The 22578-nt window shown below is 40.4% G+C and overlaps 1 protein-coding gene across 1 annotated transcript in view; it reads left to right on the plus strand.

Moving 5' to 3' along the window:
- Positions 1-1393: 1393 nt before the first annotated feature.
- The window catches only part of si:ch211-216b21.2 (heparan sulfate glucosamine 3-O-sulfotransferase 3A1), a 38899-nt gene continuing 17714 nt past the window's right edge, over positions 1394-22578 (plus strand). The window contains exon 1 of the mRNA XM_053512321.1: positions 1394-2283. Coding sequence (XP_053368296.1) covers positions 1814-2283 — 470 coding nt within the window. The 5' untranslated portion in view covers positions 1394-1813. The remainder of the gene's footprint in view (positions 2284-22578) is intronic.

Consider the following 22578-nt stretch of genomic DNA (forward strand, 5'->3'; position numbering starts at 1 on the left):
AAACAACATTTTGGTTGTATTTATACTATTTTATACTAATGTATAGTACTTATACTTTACAAGATGGTATTTACAATCCCAGTGAGGTTTCGTGAAATTGTAACCGTAAAGAAAAAATGTTCAGTAGTCTTTAAGAGAAAAAAATAGCAAATGGAATTTTTTCTTTTGCAGTTTCAGCATCAGAAAAGAAAAAGTGTCACCATGCCATCTTTTATTTTATTTAGTTGTTTAATTGATGTATTTTTTAATTCTTGATTCTGATTGGTCAAAAACTGATTTTTGGTAGACTATAACAAACAGGAAAAAAGTCCTTGCTGCAAATAAAAAATAAAACATATGTTCTAGCACTCATTCTAATACATTACATTCACCAAATAGATTTTTTATTATTTTATTTTTTTTTATTTGCCTGCTTACATGGTAAACGTTCTGCAAGGATATGTTTATTTGTTTTGGAAGGAGTCTCCAATGTCAGCACTTTTAAAACAGTCAGAGTTAAAGCTGAAACTTTAGGACAGAAGGACAGAGTTAATGATTTCTGGTTTCTTGATAACATGACAAACTTGACTTCAAAATAGAATAAAGACAGGCTGGTAAGAAAACAAGTGTTGGCGTTTAGCTGCTATAACACTATAAACAGGAACTAACTAGTTTCAAATCATCAAATAGTAATTATATAGATTTAAAAAGACATTTTTAAACATGATTGAAAAACAAAACGGCCACAGAATGCTGTGATGTATGAGGAATAAAACACTTTGGATTAAAATATTTATAACGCCACAATATCACTGATTCTTTTTTTCACATACTGTAACAGGACATCCTGAAGTTTTTAACTACTTGCATATTACAGTTTATAATATTGTACAGGAAAATTAAAATAAATTTAAAATGTTGAATATTGCAGTACAATATAACTGGCTATACACTATAAAAAAATAAAAGTACTAAACTGTACTTGTCCATTTGGAGGTATCTTCTAGTGTGCATAATTTGCCTGGACTGATGCATCCAGTAAAATTTAGGTTTTAATGTAAATGTACCATCATTTACAAAAGTAAAATGTTTTATGAAACTTTCAATCAATTTTAGTTTTTTACTTATTCATATTTATTCTGCGTTATTCCTTGCTTGTAAGCTCTGTCGGTAGAATATTAACCACTAATAAGTTTATTAAATGATGCGGATGAACTCGGTGACGTCTTCTTTATTTATTTACATATCACCACAGCACGCGCTCACAGCGACATTTGCTTTGCCTGAGCGCGTGACAGCTCTTCCCCCGACTCAGACCCCGCCCACTCCGCACGTTCATTGGCTTTTTCATTCTGCTATGCAAAGAAGACAGGATCTCTGTCCTCTGATTGGACAGCGGCGATGTCGGTCATGTCCAAGGTCGCCGCGCTGCAGAGGCACAGGAAGCGCACAGGCAGTGCAGCTGGAAGTTTAATGCCAAGTTGACAGGTCGTGTTGTCTGTACGACATGTAAACTTTAATGATTAGTTATTGTTTTTTTGGGGTATGTGTGTGTTTCATTTTATATGCCAATGATCATTGATTGGCATCATTATGTGGGATTTGGAGCAGAGTCAAACAGGCTGTTAGACACAGGTGGATCAGGGTTAGTTATTGGTTATAAAAGTTGATCAGATAAATAAACACAACTGTATAAAAGCGAAGAGTTATTAGCTGTTTAATCAGACTTCATCACTTTGGAGATTACTTTTTTGATGCATTTTTTGGACCTCCATCTCCGACAATGTGCGTCTAGCATGGCCACGGCGCGGACTAACGCGACGCGTGGCGTGATATGGCGTGTACGTTACCGGGGAACGCCACCGTGTCCGTCAGGAGCGTCCTGAGGACGTGTGCGGTCATGCTGGTGTCCCTGCTCGCCTCCTTCTACCTGCTCCAGAGCCTGACGCAGCTCGGCGGCTCCGCGCTGCGCGCACAGGACGCGTCGGAATCCGCGTCGCAGTCCGCGTCGGCGCTCGTCGAGGCGTCGGAGGCGCCGCTGCGCAGGAAGCGCGTGCTCCACAGATGGGCCGCCGTCGACCCGGTCGCCAGGCAGCGCAGCGACGGACGGCAGGCGCTCGGCGGGAGGCTCCGGGCGCTCGGCGACGGGGAGAAGCGGCTGCCGCACGCGATCATCGTCGGCGTGAAGAAAGGCGGCACGCGCGCGCTGCTCGAGTTCCTCCGCGTGCACCCGGACGTCAGGGCGGCGGGAGCCGAGCCGCACTTTTTCGACCGTTTCTATGACAACGGATTGGAGTGGTACAGGTACTCAGCTGTACAATGGTATTACTGTCATATAGTTATTATTATTATTATTATTATTATTATTATTATTATTATTATAGTTAATAGCTGACGTTTTCAAAACTTTCCATCCGTTAAATAATATTCAGAAAGAATAAGCTACAGAACATATATATAAAAAATTCTAAAAAGGAAACACAACATATAAATGTATCTTTTATTTCACCCCAACAACTTACAATATGAGCATTCTTACAACAAAGTAAATGTAAATACTGTGCACACAGGTTTTTGTTTGCGAAAAGTCATCATCATCATCATCATCATCTTCATCATTACAGCATGACAAGTAATAGCCGGCATATTCATAACTTTCCGTCTATTAATTAATATACAAAATGAATTATATATATATAAGCCTTAAAAGGGGGAGACACAACATGTAATTTTATTCTGCCCCTTACACCAAAGTTAAAGTTAATAAACTTTATACACAAAAAAAAATTTGTGTTCGAGAAAAGTTTTCCGAAACTCAGTGATGTGGAGTACAGCGAGTCTCCACTGCCTCACACTGGCAAGATCTCTCTCTCTCTCTCTCTCTTTCTTTGTGCCCCAACACAGAAAGTTATCATAAACACTATCTTTCTGAATAAAAAAAAATCTCTTTTCTTATTATAAACATTATTATTCAGATTAGCATCATGACTGTAGCGTCATTAATCTTCTGCATAAAACAAGGGTTGAGATTAATATCTACAAGTGTCACCTAAATATTTACTTAATTAATGGTTACAGTTATTTAATCAAAATTCTCTAATGTTTTAATATGTTTACACATGAAATATTGGAATAATGAAAGAAATCTATCCAAATTAATAAACAGTATGAACTACTAAGGAATGTTTAATAACTTGAACAATCTGTTCTGAGGAAATCAGTTACAACAGAGTTTCACACTTTCACACAGCTCAATTCATATGAACATGGGGGAAAGTTAAAGTTAGGATTAAAGTTACCTTGTTTTATATTATTATTATTTTTATTTTATACTAGTGATATATAAGTTAACTAAATGAAAGCAAATGAAAAGATAAATTTTTAAGAATATTTGTTTGAAAATTCAAACATCAAAGTGACAGCAGAGAGGTGTAACCTTTTATTACCAAAAGTTGTGTTGTGTTAACTGCTTTTTAATAATATATATATATTTTTAGCTGAGCTTAATTTATTTGATTTGTGTATTTGGTAAAACAAGACACTGACTAGTGAAAAAACTTTCACATTTTCTCTGGTGTGTAATCCTGACCTGCATGTTTATCAGATTAGTTTGGAAGTGTATTTTATGATGCATTTATGATTCGTGATTCATTACTCTAAAGCTTCAAAGGTCACAAACACATACATTCTATTACAGTACACACTACACTGTGTGTGTGTGTGTGTGTGTGTGTGTGTGTGCATATGTGTAGATGAGTCGTTGTGTTCCACGATCTTCAACTCTTATTAAATGCAATTCAACTTGTTATTAAACATTACCTTCTACGCCACTCAGGTAGAATTCACCTTTATATCAAATTTTAAAGAAAAAAAAAACTTTCCACTAAACGCACTCCCTTCATGTCCCTTTATCCCTAATCCATCCTTCTTTCTCCCTCTGAATGTTCACTCTCTCTTTTCCCCATCACTCTCTCAGACCCTTCTGTTTACCTATTCATCCATTGTGTATCCGCACAGAGAGTCCCATCAATCCTGAGTTGTTGCCAAGTTTCAGAGGAATGTGGTGCAAGCTTCTGAGGGCCAGTTAAACTTAATGGTTTCCCCCCCTACCATTTTAAGAGAAGAGGGGGAGCCTTGATTAAAAAAAAAAAAAAAAAAAAAAAAAACGAGATGGGTGAAATAAATAAGCACTCGACAGCATGGCCCTGTGTGGTTAATAATGTTACGAGGGAATAAGTATTTCCCTTAAATCTCATAGGATTGATCATTATGACAGAGAAGATCTCCGACTCCAGTGTGTGCGAGTTTCAGCTGTTAAAAAAAACAAAAAAAAACGGTGCTGCTAGCTCTTCATAAAAGCACCATGGAGCAGCTCTATGCCAGCCTCGACCATTTGATGGATACGTGCAAATGGCTCTAAAATAAAGAAAACAAACTCAGGAATAGTTTTGCTCCATAAATTCTGTTCCCCCGCCTTTCGATCCCTCTTAAAATAATAGTCTCCCTCTTTCTCCCCAGAGCTAACATTATGAATGCAGCCTCTTTTTTTTTTTTTCAGCCCTAATCGCTGTGTCCAATTTGCCGGAATTATGGGACTCTTTTCAGGCCGAGCTGTGAATGCTTGAGCACTGAGACACCCATCTGCATGGATGATGGCTCTTTGTCTGAAGGAATCACACACCAGACCATGTGTGTGTGTGCTGTGTGGGAATCCAGGGACGTGAGGGTACACCACTGGCAGGATGTTTTAGATGCAAGAAAGAGATCTAAATTCCAACAGATTAGACCAATGGCTTAAAACTGATTAGGAGGAAACTTAATTATTGGGACGATAACGATGATAGTGTAGTATGACTGGTTTGCAAATATTGTCAATCATCTGGTTGAGAAAAAAGCACAACTGACCCTCATGATAGTTGATAGTGCGGTGCAAGCCAAGTTACTGTTACCACCCGCAAAGTGTTTTATTCTGTTTTTAGTCTGCTTGCTAACTGTTTCTACAGAAAGTCAAACCTATTAAACAAACACTGTAATATTAAACTGTGATTTTCCTTACAAAGTGCACTATTGCAGCTGTTACAGAAAATTAATCAATACCCTTAGATCAATCAGATCAGCAGTGCTCAATAAAATGAATCTTTTAATCCTCAATGCGTTTAATCATATACAAAAGAATAATTATTTTAATTTAAAGATGTTGTACATATCGGTTATGGGTTTTTACATGTAAACATACTAGGGACGTTCAAGTCAAACCGGGACTTGTGATGAACGTTCTAGTGCTTGTAAAAGTGAATAACATTTACAGAAGACTTTAAGCACAGTACAGTAATGCGACACTCAGCCACAGTACAACATTGAACCTTCCGCACCTGATTCTTTAAAATCAATGAATAACTTGTCACCAACTTGCTGAAGAGACACATCTGTCATACACACAATCATTCACCAACACCACTTGCATGTTACAGGAACTCGGCTGGAACTTATTGCCACATCCGCCACACAGTCCTGACCTCGCTCCAAGGCATTTCCACATGTTTAGGCCATTAAAGGAGTTCCTGGAAGTCCAATCATGGCTTTGGCGAACTGAGAAAACCTTCTACCTTGATGGTGTCCAAGCACTAGTGAAACACTGGGCTAAATGCATTAGTGTATTGGGGAGTTTTGACTCTCATATCTGTGTTCTGTACAATCAGAAGTCCTGATTAGACTTGAACTTCGCTTGTATTGTGACATTTTATCATAACACAATTTATACTGTTATTTTGGACAGCTCGGAGAAGGGTACGCTTTTCCTGGGAAAATTTTCTTATAAGTGCTGGTAAACATCTAGGCGGATTTTGATAGAACTGGTAATGAGTCATTTGGGAACAGAGAGAGCAGACTCATACTGCAGAGCTTAGTCAAGCGAACTGACTCCCTGAAACGAGTGAAATTCACATGACTAGAGTTCTGTGGCCCTTTAACAGATATATATAGGGATACAATATATCAATATATTGGTTTGGCATGCTCAGGACAGCATTTTTTTTTTGGTGTTTGTTTAAGAACAAATGAGGAAAAAAATAACCATATGCATGGATAAGGACTCAGTGAACAGAACTTTGCATGTGTAGGGTTTTAGTATTTAGTACTAGTATTTAAACATAAAATAAAACCTAATAAAACAGGATAATAAAACGTTATTCTCTGTAGGGCTGTTACGTCAAGCTGTGTTTTGCAGGAATCTGAAATAAAGCTGAAAGGAAGAAAAAAATTAAATTGCCAGCCTTTGTTTCCCATGTGCATCAGTGAGCCTTGGTTGCCCATAAGCCTCTCTCCAGTTCACTGGTTTTCCGTCCCTGAAGCACTTTCGGTACGTCCTGACAACCGCAGACAGGACCTGCAGTTTTGGAGTTGCCCTGATCAAGTCGTTTAAACATCACAATTTGGCGCTTGTCACAGTAGCTACAGTTTTAATTTCTAATTACGATGATGGCTGGAAGTGGTGGGTAATATTAGGTAGAAAGTGAACATCGTGTCCCTGAATTTGATGTGTTGGAACCAGAAAAATTGGGCAAGTGATGGCCAGATTGTTATGCCTAGTCGGCTGGATCAGAGCAACTTCAAAACTGCATCTCTTGTGGGATGTTCCCAGGTTGCAGTGGTCAGGACATACCAAAAGTCATCCAAGGAAGGAAAACCAGTGAACTGGAGACAGGGTCCAAACCTCAATGATGCACATGGGGAGCGAAGGCTGGCCCGTGTAGTCCGATCTAATAAAAGAGCTATTGTAGCGCGAATTGTTGAAAACGTTAATGCTGGTTGTGATAAAAAGGTGTCAGAACACACAGTACATTACCGTTCCGGTGGCAAAAAGGAGACTTACTCCATGTCCGATCCACAACTCCCGTTCTATGCGAGGCTCATATGTGGCTTCTGCAGTCCTGCTGAGCTAAATCCAGTAGATATTTTTCAAACTTTTCATGCATTTTATATAAATGTAACTTTTTTCCCCCCAGAACTGTCTGTATGTGTAACTGGGAAAGAATAAGTAAAATTTGCACTAAATTTCTGCATGCTTCCTTCCTTCATCACTGTGAGCATTGGTTTCTCACCTGTCATGCGGAAGGCCAAGGTTCGATTTCCGCCCAAACCCCCGCCACTGGATGCAGTGCCGTTCTCAAGGCCGGATAAAATGCGAGGGTTGCGTCAGGTATTCGGCGTAAAACTTGTGCCGGGTTGTTCTGCAGATCGGATGGTGCGCTATGGTGACCCCTCGACGGGAGGAGCCGAAAGAACAGCGACTCCACAACACTCTTACCCCAATATTTCCAGCCTATGTGACTTGTACTCGTATCATACGTACATTATAATACATGGAATATTTGCATATGATGTCAGTGAGAATCAGTGTAACACCTCATCTTCCTTCATCACTGAACGAGAGTTGATTCGTGTGAGCAGCACTTGCCTTTTGACAAAGTGAAGAAGAGTACACCTGTTTGGAGTTTATTAATGGCTGGGGAACACATTGGGCATCAAATCACAGGGGTTGTGACCTGGTCATTAAAACATCACTGACCCACATGCATGCGTTTTGTAACTCCTCCCTGCAGTATTCCTCATTAAATACTTCAAGTGTAAAAAACACAGCTTACTGTAAGAGGGAAGCAGTTAGCGAATGGTGTTTTATTGTGCTAAATCAGGGGTAACAGTGTTTGTAGAGGCAGCAGTGTGTCAGAGAGGAAATTCACTAATAGCACATGGAGTGGAGTTAATGACAAAGTCAGGGGCTTTATAGAGCCCTAGAGGATGGGGCAAATCTCAGATTGAAGGAGGAAGCTAAAGAACGAGGGAGTGTGTATGTGCCTGTGTGTGTGTGTTCCTCATTTCCTCTTCCCTCAGCAGCTCTGCGGCTCTGCGGTAAAACCAAAAAAAAAAAAAAAAACTCTCTTGTGTGGATTTCAGGAACGTGTATAAAAAGCACTGCCATTTGGGCTCCATTAAGAGCTATTCCAAAAAATCCAGACCGGAAGAATTTTAGGAATAATGTTCCTTACCCATGCCTTAACACAAATCTTGTTTCTCTTGCTGCGTTAGTGGAACCTTTAAAGGTTCTGTTTGGAGAACCCTACAAGAGGGTGATTATTGTTTCATGGTTTTCAGCTTTCGAAACCAATTCTATTCAACAGGAACGCTCTGTCTTACAGAGGACATATCTAAAACAATCTCGTGTTATTATATACAGGACATCATACAAATAGATCAAATTTACAGTTGTGTCTATACAGTATGTTGTACATATAAAATGAGGTTATACATAACGAGTAGGAAGGTTTCAGATATGTACACTCTAATATTTTGTCCTGCCGTCTGTAGCGTTGATTAAAGCACACGATGTGGTGGTCGGGTCATGTGTGAAAATAATTCCTCATGTCTCCAGAACCACTTTTTCATCATTTATGGCCGTTCCATAATGATGGAGGAAAAAATGCATGGATGTGGTAACCTGGTCATTCAGTACATTCAGGTCGTCAGCTGACTTTTTATTACATTTTATTGCCACATAACATAATAATTGTTAAGCCGAAACCTGACCAACTGAAGCAACCCCAGATCATATCACTGATCAACTAACTGCCTTTAACCAAGTTATAATGTCATTTTATTATAGTTCGCTCCTAAAGCAAGTCGTCTTATCTGTCAAGGTCACGGCGGAGGGACATTTCATGTTGTGCTTTTGGGACTGATTTTGATGTAGGGTTCGTCCACATGAAGCCGGTGCGTTCACTATCCGATCATTTTTTTTCGTGAACACGGCGTCGTCTCAATAAATATCTACGTACACACGAAACCACTGAAAACGGTGTAGTATATATGCCAGACCAGTATGGGGCGCTGTAATTCTGCCATAGAGATACACTATACACGGAGAAGAAGACTTTAAGCATGCACATAACCTTCGCGCTGTATACAAACCAAGATGGTGTGTATTTAACAGGTCAGTGTTAATGTGCGAAGAGGACAATCATCATCGTTTTGAGAGGCTGGCTCACTCAGTTTCATGCTAATGATAATAGCCCAGTCCATGGAGTTTAGTGTTTAGTGTATATAATATATATATATATATGATCACCAATAGAGGATTACTTGCACTTGCATTCTGTCTCTATTTACTTTGTAACACTATCGCTTGCTTTATAGCAGCTGTAAAGTGTCCCTTCCTAAACATTAACCTTAATCTCAGTAATACAGAAAACAACACCATGTCTGTTTTGTTCTGTGCTCAACTCTGATACTTAGTGACTGTTACAGATCTCTATCACTGGAGACTTCTTCCTTAAATGAAAAACATTTCTTTAAATAAAACCTGATCAATTTAACAAATGTAATCATTATTTGTTAAATATATGTATTTGTTATTAGACTTATTATATATATATGTGGCACAGTGAGGTAGGTGTTAGCGCTGTAGCCTCAAACTTCCAGGGTTTTCCTGGTGGGTTTCCTCCAGGTACTTCGATTTCCTCCCACAGTCGAAAGACATGCAAAGTGGCATTTTTGCATTTGTCTAAGTGTGCGTAAGTGTGTGTGTGGTTGGCCCCTGAGAGGAATTGGCACCCAGGGTACTACACCTACTGTAGTCCACCGAGTCTCTGTGACACAGATCGACACTGTATAGGATAAGCGCGATAGTGAATGCATGAGATATAATGATAACTAAATATAAAATTTGAAAACAAGCAGATGGGTATAAAACCTGGAAATTTTCTGTTAAAAAATAAAAGATACAGTAATAAATATAAAATGCAATAATTAAAAAAAACAAACATTAATGTAAAAAATAATATTGAAAATGTTACTGTAATTTACACTTGACCACATTTAATGTTTAGATAAAAAAATAACATTAAAGCATTATGGACACTGGAGACTCCTTCTCAAAACTATAAATAATAATAATAATAATAATAATAATATTTCCTTGCAGAAAATGTTACTTTTCCAAACAAATTGTTATTACAGAAATAGTAACCCATAATGTTGTTATGACAATAATAAACCTAACCTAACCTAATGAGAAAATTAATCAATTTCCCCTACCCAATCGGAATCAGGAATTCAGCAAGGCTGTAGTTTAAGTCCAGTTATTATACAGTATGTGTGAAAAAAAGGGCGGGTCATTGTCATGTTTTTGGACTGACAGTTAAACAAAAAAAGAGGCTAATGTCTCAATTCATTCCGCTGATTCATTTGTTAACTGTCAGCCTTTGCCCCCTGTGGGACGGCTAATTCCCTCTCATTATAATCACTCCGGAGCTGAGTGCGGTGGTCAGGACCTGGACCTTCTTTACATCTGCTGGTGCACACGTGGAGGAGCCTGCAGTAGAAATGAGAACAATATGGACATGCAATCTCTTAGTCACAGTCACGTAGATTGTATGTAGTTTCTTGCTCTCTGCTCGACACACACACACACACACACACACACACACACACATACACAGCTGTGTATCTGCTGTGTGTTAGTGTTCGATTTCTCTCTCCCTGTGCCAGGCTGCTGCAGATTGCTCTGTAATACCGTAATGGCAGGATGATACGAACCTGCTGGGCTCTGAGATCACACCAAACAAAGAGAGTGCTGTTTCGGAGGTGTGCATACAGTACAGTGGGTGTGTGTGTGTGTGTGTGTGCTGTTTACTCTTTCCTTACATCTAGTTTGGCTGCAGTACTGCTGGAATTTGTTTATCTGAATCTGAGCTTATGTGTCTGTAAAAAATGTTTTGAAAGACGAATGCACCGCTGTCTTCATCAGAAGTGAATCTCGATCCTCGTCGGGCTGCTTTTAGGCGACCAAACAGGTGAAAGTCCGATGAAGCGAGATCAGGACTATAGAGAAGGTGCTTTAACACTTCAAACTAAAGTATCGACAGTGTACGTGCATCGTCATGTAAGAACGCCCTCGGATATCAGTCCTCTGCGTTTAATCCGAAGTTTAGGCTTCAGCTCTTCAATAAGCGTCTCACTGTAACGCGCACTCTTAATTGTTTTAACATTTTTCCTGATAATGTTCCAACACTGGTCCTTGAGAATCCCAGAAAACTGTACCCACGTATGAATTTTCCAGCTGATGGTTAACTTTTAAACTTTTTCCCGTTCGCCGATTGAGGATGCTACCGTTCCATACTCCGCTCTTTAGTCTCAGGCTCGTAGTGATAAATCCGTGCTCTTCTTTCCTGCAGTACATAAATGGGGTATCTGTTTTCGCTCGCACTACAGTTACAAATGAACCGGTGTAACACGCGCACACCTGCACTGCAGTGACTGAGGAGACAGCAGGTTTGAAGGGAAGGCGCTGATAAGACAGGAGTTTTATTAGAACCAGAGTGTGGATAATTTTCGACTCACCCTCGTACATTGTTAAATGTTTTAAACGTACAAGAAAAAAAAAGAAATAAAATTTTGCCATAGGAAAAATAATCGACGACGACAAACTTTTTTGGGGGGTTATTATCCAAAAAACTAAGCACCTTAAAGTGAAACAAAGTGTCAATGGTTAGGTATTTCAGAAGTTTATTAAAGAATGATGTCATTCTTTTAATTTTTTAAAATCAGTTTATAGTTACATTTTAACTTTGTGGAACATCAGTAAAAAATTGGTTAGTGTGTTATACTGTAAATGCTTTTATGAAAGCTGCTGTATTAACATTAGTTCCTATAAGTACTGTATATTCTCATTGTGGTTATAATAATATTAATATTATAATGTGATTATAACAATTATAATGATTAATCCCGGATCAAAGCTAAACATTTTAAAAGAGATGAAAGAATTTAAAAATACAACAATAATATAAATGCTGCTCATGCATTCGGCCCAATCTGTGTGTGTGTGTGTGTGTGTGTGTGTGTGTGTGTGTGTGTGTGTGTGTGTGTGTGAGTGTGTGTTATACTCATATCACTTACATGTTTGCGTGTGGTGTGTGAGCAGCTCCGGGTCAGTGTTAAATCCCGACCTCTTTGTAGATCATGTTTTGGGGTGAAGAAGGTCAGTTACAGGATCTCTAAAGACACACCATGGCAATAGACGGGAGCTGTGAAAATCATGTCCAGGGGATTAATGTGAAGTGGGACATGAGAGTGTGTCACCTTTTGATGAAGGAATTCACACACACACATACACACACACACCACAGCTGATCCCCGAGGCCACTTTTTATCACTCAGGCGTCCAAGGGCATGTCAACAGCTGCCCAGAATGCATTCTGGGAATTTAGGTTTGAGCACAGAAAGCAGGTGCAAGCAGCTCCCAAGACACAAACACACACGCAATCACACCTGATACGGTCACCTGCTGGGGCTCGAGGCGTCCCAGCAGGAGCCTAATAGATAACTTGAAGCTAAATGGCACAGGCTACAAGATCTGAGCTCACGTGAGGAGACAGGATGAAGTGAAAGTGTAATTGATGACCGCAGGGTCACTGGGAACAGCCTTACGCCAGCGGGACTGTGTGTCTAATCCCTCAGACACACTCAGCTCGGGTTACACAGTTTATTGACTTCAGAACACGTCTTATTGACTCCAGAGAAATAAAAAGGTGAATATATATTTTTTTGTAATTTGGAGATTGCCGAAATTAAATATAATGTCAATTATATAGATTAAAAACCAAAGTGGATTTTTTTTTGGATTCGCTTTGGAAAGTGATACGCGGACGACATAAACGACCCAACGGGCAGTTTCTCAGTTAATTGATGAGAGAGGCTCATTCACAGCTTTTATGGCTGGTTTTACAGCATTTTTACTGCTTAGCTTTTTAGAGGATGGTCGCAGAATTTTACTGGCAGTAACTGATGATATCATTTCAGGACATCAAATAAAGCCGTATAGCTTTACCGCTCACAAATATTGCTCTAAAAAACAGCCATGCCTCCAGGCGAGTGATGCCTCGTGACCAGTCAGGGTCCCGTCCGTGTACCGGTGCCTCCTCGCACACATTCTACAAATCCAGCACAACCCTAAATCAGACCAGCAGTAAAGCAGTCACGGTGAAAATCCGCTTTTAAACGTCAGCGTACGAAGACGTCTAAGGTGTTAAACGTTTAGCATCGACTAGCAATAACAACTTCTAGGAATCAGTGTAAACACAATTTTGAAATGGGTAATCATCAGTTTTAGTTTTGTAAGAAATAGGTCAGTTTCAGAGACAAAAAAGTTTTGGTGAAATTTTAAAATAATGACAATCAAGATAATAAGAATAATGTGTTATTTTATGTATTGCGATCAATATCCTTTATTTTTCATAAGAACCTGCCTGGGCTTCGAATCACTCACTCAGTCTAAGCATAACTGCTTGATCGCGTCCTGAAGCTCATGTACAGTACAGAGATTTGCCGCGGATGTCCACAATTCATCGGAGAATTCTATAATACAGTACATGGCACATGTTGTCCCAATACTTTTGGCCACCACTGTATGTCATTGACACTGTTCTGGTGGCTTGTGGTGACCCAAAACATTAAGGTTTTAATATCAATTTTAAAATGTACATATGTTGAGAGTGTTATTCTCAAGTTTACTGATTATGAATCGAGGGCAAATTTAGTTCCTGGAAATTTGTCACATCACCTAATGATCCCCCCAACGTGGGACAAACATGAGCAGGAGGAATATATTTATTCCAACAAGAGAGAAATGATCGGATCAAGTTTGCACCTGACTAATATTTGCCTTATAAACGGATTATCAAAGGTTTACGCCCCCCTTTTAATCAGATTAAAAATAATTTTTAACTCACTGTGATTATTAGCAAATTACTGTATGATGAAATGTAAACATGGTGTCTTTTGTATCAGAAATACATTAGGATACTCTTAGTAGTGTTATACCCTGATTAGTGAAGTAGACGTTTGTGTCTGAAGAAGTGTAACGCAAAGAAATAAAGTACAAACGAAAAAATTCAAGAAAAAGCTCAAAGTCGCCGCTGTCGTTTCCAAACCAGAAGCCAAACCATCGACCGCCGAATGAAACGATCCGTCCAACATCAACAACACAACCTCGGGTCCCGACAACTGCTGTCAGTCGCAGCACTGCGAACAACACACAACATCGCCGCTTCACCGAGCCAAAACCCAACGCCAACGCCAGTGCTGTCCCAGCCAGGGAGCAGGGGATTCTGGGTAAATGAGCCTTCACAGAGCGCACACACGTTGTTACGGCCCTCGGCGGCCGAACGGCGGTATGAAGTCTCTCCAAAATTTCACTTTCCCACAAGCACAGACGACGGCTTTATCGTCAGGGAAGGGGATGTCCTCGGTGTCCTCCACCCAAAACCGAACGAGGGAAGAGAGACAGAACGCAGGACGCCGGGAAAAAAATAAAAAAACAAAGACCTCCCGAGCACCCGCACGCTGGTTTCCATCATTTTGTTAACGAGGCAACGTAGAAACAGAGCTTTAGTACCGTTTGGCTGGAGATGGAATGAACACCAGTTACATCCAGTTTGATTTTACAGTAGGTAATAAATTATGGCGCGAGGGCAGTATGGTGGGAGTTAAGGTCCTGCGTTTAGATGTGAGGAAACAGACCGTCTTTGGAGTGCAGTTACGATTTCTGCATTTCTGGTTCTTCCAAAGAGTAGATAAAAAAAAAAAAAAAAGTGATTTTCCAGTTAACCTGAATCAGCCATGGCACTGTGACACTGTGTGTGTGTGTGTGTGTGTGTGGTCAGGCTGTAATTAATGACCATGACATGTGACACATCTTCAGTTTGAGGTGAAGCGGAGACAGGATTGAATTTCCTCATGCAGATTTTCGACGCATTTCCTGCTACTTAACTAAAGAAAAAGAAAAAGACGTCTAAATAAAAATGTAGTCTGTCTGAAGAGGTTTTGAAGCTTCCTAGCAGAGTCTGACCTTTTGGAAGAAATGAGGGGGAACTCGAGACTTACAGTACAGTACCGTACTGTATGTGCAAAGCAAAACATGCACTTTTTATACCATTATAATGTATAGTAGAAAAAGTTCGAATTTTAAATGACACAAATCAAAAAAATCGGAATATTTATCTAATAGAACGATATTTCATTGTGACGTTCTCTGATCCGGTCATACACTAGCGTGTACTGTACAGTATACGCTAATATAATGCCCATATTCTCATAGTATTTCACTCACAAGAATATGTGAGCCTTTTTTCTCAACCACAATATCAACATCAGCACATTATCCATCTTATCATTTCCTCATGAGGAGAGACGGTAAAACAGCCGTGACCTCACGTACGTAGCCGAAGCTAGCCTGAAACAGATCCATCACCGGAAACGAGTCAGTCGCTGGTTTATGGGCGGTTGGAGCGCAGTAGAACAGGACAGAGGGTCCAGAACACACAGCGGCGCCAATGTGTGTGTGTGTGTGCATTTGTGATTAATACAGCAGGAGCCAAGTAGGAGTTGGGGCAAGGCCTGTAACTCGATTAATCCCAACCTGAACGTTTATAATTGCTAACGTAGCCGGTTGTGACTCCTCATTAGGCACAGCGTCGGGTCTGCATAGGACAAACATGTCCAAGTGATAGAGGAGGGGACCGTCTCCCAGCTGCATGCAGACGGAAAAAATGCAAATTTCCAATCCTGTTTTTTTTTTTTTTATCTAAATCTCTGTTGTGAAATTAGCATCATCTGTTGTAGTCACGGGGAGAGGAGATGCACTGCTGTTACACTGTGTATACGAGGAGTCGAGTCAAACCCGGACTTTTGATCGTGCAGAATAACAGAACACAGTTATGAGAAGAAAATCTCCCTTTAATCCCCTGCTACACTGATGCATTATCCCAGTGTAACAAGTTTTATCAGTACGCTGGAGCCATAATCAGACTGCCTGCCCTCACGTCCGAAACGCTGGCCTCCCAGGAACTCCTTAAATGGCCCAAACATGTGGAAATGGCTTGGAACGAGTTGTGATGTGCGAGTGGTGTTGGTGAATGATTGAGTGTAGAGTTCCCACAGACAGATGCGTCTCTTCCATCACGAGTCGGTGACAAGTTATCTTCTTCGTCTATTTTTAAGGATTTCAAGCATTCTATTTCCTGAATGTTCACAAGACGACTGCAGTGGGCTCCGAGCCACCCCGGGTGTTGAATAGCTTGCACAGATGTACAGCCTTCTTTAAAATACGGGTTTGACTTGAATTCTCCTTGTATAACAGACACAGTTATGTTAATTTAGATACAGATCATTTTAGCAATTCACATTTATTAATTTATGACTTACAAAGTATGGCTTTACCCCAGTATCGAACCAGTTTGCTTATTCAACATCAATTCCAAGGAAAAGGCAGTAAAAATTTCGAAAGCAGGTATTTTTCATTTTTTTATGTTGCAAATATACCAAGAGACTCAAAACGGTGTCAATATTTCAACAGTTTTGATTTTGCCATGTTTTATCATGACACGATTCGACAACCTAATAACTGATAACCCGTTAAAGAAAAGATCGACCATTAAGCAGATATCACGGTGATGGTCGATTCTCAGCACTACACTACTCACATGGCAGTGTGTAAACTTCTGGTATATTCTTTAAAAAATAGTTGAACAGTGTTGTAGGGTTATACAGAACCTTTTTGAGTCTCATCTGATTGACTAAGACAGCTATCTTGCTCGAATACGAATAAAGAGTATTATGACTCTACTTCTGTCTATTGGATTCCACCCCCATTTTTTTCCATTAATATTTGATTTTTTCCAATTACCCGTGCTGCATCATTCAGCAGCTCCGCGAACATTTCCATTTAGAAATCACTTGAGCCTCATCCTTCCTTCTTCCTTTCCACACGACATACAGTACATCATGCTGCGCATAAGCAACACTGCTGTCAAGATCTATCAAGCTTTAAATAATGACTCGCAGGAGGATATTTATTCTGTGCTACAGCTACGTATGCTAAGCATGACTCCTTTTGAGCTTCCTGCTCGCGAACCGTCTCAGCAAGTGTTCAGAATTATCTTGTGTTTTTTTTTTTTTTTTTTTTTTCCCTGCAGTTATATTTAAACCTCATGGGCCGCGATACCATCTGTTGCTGCTCCCGATTTCAGCCCTCGGAAGGAAGTTTCTAATCCTCCCTTTGTTCTTAGAGATAGGCCTTTGGGAGAATCCAGTTCAATGTCAAAGCGGTCTAGGGTCGTCTTTAAAATCTCTCATTCCTATCACTTCCTGTTTCCTCCTGTAGTTTACTGGATGCCTGGGCAGGCAGGCAGGCGGGCAGGCGGGCAACGGGTGGGCTGAATTGTAGACCATTTTTTGCTTATCGGCGTAATTGATGCCGACCACAAGCCCCTGGGACACGCATAAGTCATCACCCCAGCAATTTAAAGGTTTATGAGCACAGTTTAGAGTTCTGAGCCACGTCGCTTTTCCCACGCCGACTCAAAACCTCGTCCTTCCGGTGTGGTGCAAGCTTACTCGTCATTAATAACAAACACTATCAGATGGACAGATAGAGGGGAGGGGACAAAACTAATTATTCCCGGCTTCACTCATCTCTTGTCTTTATTAATCTTCGACGGAAAAAGTGCCTTGCCGGAGAACAGGAAGTAAGAAGGGGAAGTAGGGGGTGTGGCCTTTGTGCTGTCAGTCTTAGTGAGGGAGGCGTGGCTTGCGGAGACGGAAATATGGTATTAATGGTTTGAGTCCAACAAGTAGCGTCCAACAGGTCCTGACTCTCGGACTTCAAAGGTGTTTAACAAAAAGTCACTGCTTCTGCTAATATCAATGTGACGAGTAAAGAAGACGGTAACTGAATTACCGAATTGTATTGAGGGCAGTGGTAGCTCAGAGGGTTAAGGCACTGAGTTACTGACCCCAGCTATGCTGGAATACGTGCAGTAATGTATATGAGACAAAAAAGTCTTAGCTTAACTATCTACTTATACTTTTTTTAACACAGCACTTAGTTATGTTGTATTGAAAAGTTTATGCTTTCTAGGTCTTTTTCAGACGTCTAGACGATGCTCTGTTTTTCCTACAGTCTGTCCAGGTTGATTAAAAACCTATTAAACATATAACAAACTTGTTCTTATCTCATACTACACGCTAAAACGCTCTGATTGCGAGAGGCAGCGCAGGGCGTTAAACCAGAATTATGAGGATTACTGTCAGTTTCTGACCTCAACTTTCATGACCAATTATTTTTATTACAGCAGCATCATTCACCATGACTACAAGCACTTTTGCCTCATCCTCTGACTTGATTGTCAGCACTAAAGCAGGTCCGTCATGTCCTATCAGGCTCTCAATACATCGCACCGCTCTCGATACGTCCTTGAAACATCTAGCAAGACTGGAGCGATCCGCGCAGAACTACTCATAACGCACTGCACACGTTAGTGAGATTTTCTGACGCAACACTAAGGTTAGCAGGACAAGATCTAAAACGCCCAAATGATGTCATTAATACTGAGCTTTCATTACCCATGTCGGTAAAGGTCAAGGCTATTTTTCTTCAACCGATACCAAACATTTGTCTTCAGGAGGGACAAAATTGAGATTAAATTGTTTTGCAATTATGTCTTTATTTTTTTTTGTAATCTAATTTGCTAATCAGATTTTGATTGCGCAGTTCTCCAGCTGAGGAGACGCCATTTCCAGCAGGGAGGACAGAATGATATGTTTATTTGCAGCGTGATTATTGGACGATAATTAAAGACAAGACGGGAAATACGTGTCTCCAAAAGTAATCAGTGAAACTTGTTTATTTGGTGGAGTTTGGAAGGATATCACGAGTAAAAGGGAAGATATTGAAGTTTCATAGGCATGCTGCTGGTTCATTTCATGTTCGTTTTTTTAACTAACGATGGTTTTTGGCATATAAATATGCTGTATGTATTCAGACTTCCTGTCTACACAAAGGAACAGAAAGCGTGCACAGGTTAGGTTGGTAATTCAGCAGGCCACATAGGAGACTCACTTCGGACACGACTCTCAATTTTCCTTGTTCGATGTACTCGAGTGTTAATGTAAGTGAGTATCAATCAGGCTATGAGTTCTATTAACGCTTAAATTACAGCAAATCTGCATTTTATTCCGTTCTTCCGTATGATGTAGTTTAAATGCCATCCCGTCTCCATTACGTTCTTTACACTCTATTTATTTGTCTAATCGCACCCCTTTATGCTCCCATATTTATTCCAGGAGCCTGTTCTGTATGTACAGGGTATCCATCATGTGAGGGTTATGAACTTGCCCCCTCCCTCGCTTTCCCTGCACGTATTCCCTCATTATCGTTCCTCAGCGTTAATGCGTTCCGTGGAGCGATTATATCACGATGAGGAATTGAATACAGACTGCCTGATTGATTACTTGTCTCATAAGAGGATAGTGGTCTAGGCCCACCCAGACCGCCACACACACGCGCGCACACACATACACACGCACACGCGCATTTTTTATGACAATATATCGCCACATGCAGTCGCTGGGTTTTAACAGAGCATTAGTTATTGCACAGATGCCATCCATGACCATACAAGACATGACATATACATACTGTCAGTGCACCAAGAAAGCACCATACATAAACATGAACGCACACACACACACACACACATACTGTATAATGGAGACAGACACAGCAGACACATTTCGGAGAAAAGAATTGAGGCAGTTTTGAAAAAGGTACAAAAATAACATGGATCAATTGTTCACGCCAACCGATGCTTACTGTTTAGAAATGCAAATAAAGTAATTATTTTTACACAATTACTGTCTTTAAAAAGTAATTAGTTACATTACAGCGTTACTTTTTGATAAAAGTAACTAGTTCGAGTCCTTTTCCGTTGCAGAAATTGGAAACTCCTTTGTGATTCCTCATGCATGTTGTTTTAGTCAAGACCTTTATAATTATTCTACCTTCATTATTCAGTGAAGTTTGGCCCATAATCTAATACGCCTATCTCACCTACGCGGTTTCGCGCGGTGGCCGTGAGTACGGTTCATCATGATTCACCGCCAGTTTTGCGCTGTGATTAGGTTTCCATCTTTCCGCTCGTCGGTCAGGGTTAGACCCTGAAGGTTTCTCAGGTAGAGGTCTACATGTTCGTCTCATGTCTGTGTGGGTTTCTTCCAGGTTTTCTGGTTTCCTCCCAAAAACATAATGTAAATGTGTGTGTGCTTGGTCCCTGTGTTGGCCTGGTATCCCACCCAGAGTGTGTTCTGGTCTCATGCACAGTGTTTCCCAGGATGGACACTGGATCCACTGCCTCCTTTACAAGGATTCAGGTGGTTACTGAACATAAAAAGCAAGATCTGCACACATACTGTACTGAACATGCTTTTTATAGCACTGAAGCTTAAACTTTAAGAAATCTGTCTTTAGAAAGGAGCAGAGTTTCAGATTTTGAAGTTAATCCTAGAAGCTTCTCTGTTCAAGCTGTGTTTAACCCCTTCTGCCGCTGCTACTGATAAATCAATGCTGTTCATTTCTGAGCTGAAAGCATCTTTTGGCACGTTTTTGGAAACTTCTGACCTCTCTACAAATGTAATCTATATCTCGTCTATCACTTTGATCTCTATTCTTTGCACAGAAAAAAAAAACATGTCCTGAAAAGACTCTTTGTTTGAGCGACGCAGCGATGGCCTCCACCTCGTCCATCTCCTCCTTTTTTTCCCCCTTAAATGCCAGCATTTGCTCCACTGCTGAATCTCAGGTCATGTCGGCTGGAGCTCGATTGTGGAGGTTTTTCTGCTCCTTTTGAACTCTCCACGGGCAGATTTGTCTTCCTCCCCAGTCCTCCTCTCCATTCTGTTGAGTCTGGGCCCGAGCCCAGTCGACCGCCACCATTTGTATCGCCTCAGACGGTAACAGTAACAACCCGCGTAGAGTTTCTTCAGCACCTCGTCCATCTCCCCTATCATCAAACGTTCACCTTCAGCCTCCACCGCCACCTCTCTGTTTCTCTTTACGTCTCATATTCGTACTGTTTTACTCCTTCCTCCTGCTTATCCATCTCTCCTGACAGAGTCTGAGTGCACCACCATCAACTGTTTTTATATCATCAGTTATTAAACACCGACATCAGTTCCTACAATCAGATTTCCTTGGAACAAAATGGCGTTCATGCCTAACATTGTTTAGAAATAAAACAACCACGGTGTAGAACACAAAGTAGAGTGGATAATAAAGAGGAAATATCGCGGAGAGCTATTACAACAGGGTTACTCGAGGGTGTTTAAACAATTTAGTATTTCAATTTAAATAGTCTTATAATATTACACAGGGTTGTGTCTGAAACTGGTATGGGTTCTTTGACTTGTCTTTGATGTAGAATGTATAATGGATTTATGTAGAACCGAACGAAAGAATCCATATCTACATACAGTAAAGAGTAGTTTACATGATAATTTTATCCTTGTGTCCATCATGTGTCACATTTCTAGTGTAGAAGGACGCATCACCAGGTTACAGCGTCAGGATCGATCCTGAGCTCAAACGATTTTTTTCCCATACCTCAAATTTTACTTTACTCCTCTTCCAAATGCACCATTTCAGTGTCTATGTAAATGAGCTTCTGCTGGGCCTTGTCCCACCAGAGAACAGCAGAGCTGAACAATAACACGGGGGATGGGCTCTTCCTATATGATGTCACAATAGGGAGGAAAAATCTATTTACAAACATGGATGTCACAGCTCCAAGAACTGGGGAGAGTGGAACGCGATGTTAAAAGTCTTTTAGAATTGGGATTCACGAATCAGAGAAGGAAGCATTTGATGTTTGTGATTTTGAAGAAGACTGGGCTGAAAAAGTCAGCATTAAAGGACAGGGATGTTGTGAGAGTGTGGGAAATCTAGAAATGGCGGTGATGCCACTTGCAGTACAGAACCTTAACCAAAGGCATAGAGTGTTCCTAAGAGGGAACATATAGAGAAGATAAAGTGCCAGATAGCTAGACGAAGAGCTCTTGATAGAGAACAAGACCAGATCAGGGACGAAAGCAATAGCCAAGAAGGCTGGAATGGAAAATCGGCTTTAAGAGGCCGGGAAGATGAAGGAGAATGAGACCTACAGTTGGCAGTAATGTAATCCACTGGATTCCTACTGGCTTTAAACAACAAGAAGAAGAAGAAGATCGAATTGGTATTTAAGCAAACGGTTAAAAAAAAATGTGGATGGCTGGCGTCACGCGTTTCAGAGGTAACACATGATCATGGTCTTCACCTTTCCATGTTGGAGAGCCTTCTGAATGTCTAAAAACTACTATCGAATGGATTTTACACAACAGGTCTCCTTTAAATCTTAACGAATATCTTCATGGCGGCCTGCGATCTCCTACATCCCATCCCAGTACATATTATTATATCCTCTATTCCTACATAACACCTAACTATAGATGAATTCCTATTGACCCATAGTTATATTTTCTTCTCACAGAGATTACGGTTGGCTTTGAAACGCTTCTAGAGCCATATAAAACTGCAGCATCATCAATTCTTCTTTACACAGGAAAAAAAAACTAACTTAAAACCTACAATTCATCCGAATCCCAAATGTCTTCCTGTGCGCTACATACGCTCTATATGATTTTTTGACGGCGCTCTATAACACATGTAGCGTGCTA

This window comes from Clarias gariepinus, chromosome 14 (assembly GCF_024256425.1).
Source record: "Clarias gariepinus isolate MV-2021 ecotype Netherlands chromosome 14, CGAR_prim_01v2, whole genome shotgun sequence".
Classification (NCBI taxonomy): Eukaryota; Metazoa; Chordata; class Actinopteri; order Siluriformes; family Clariidae; genus Clarias; species Clarias gariepinus.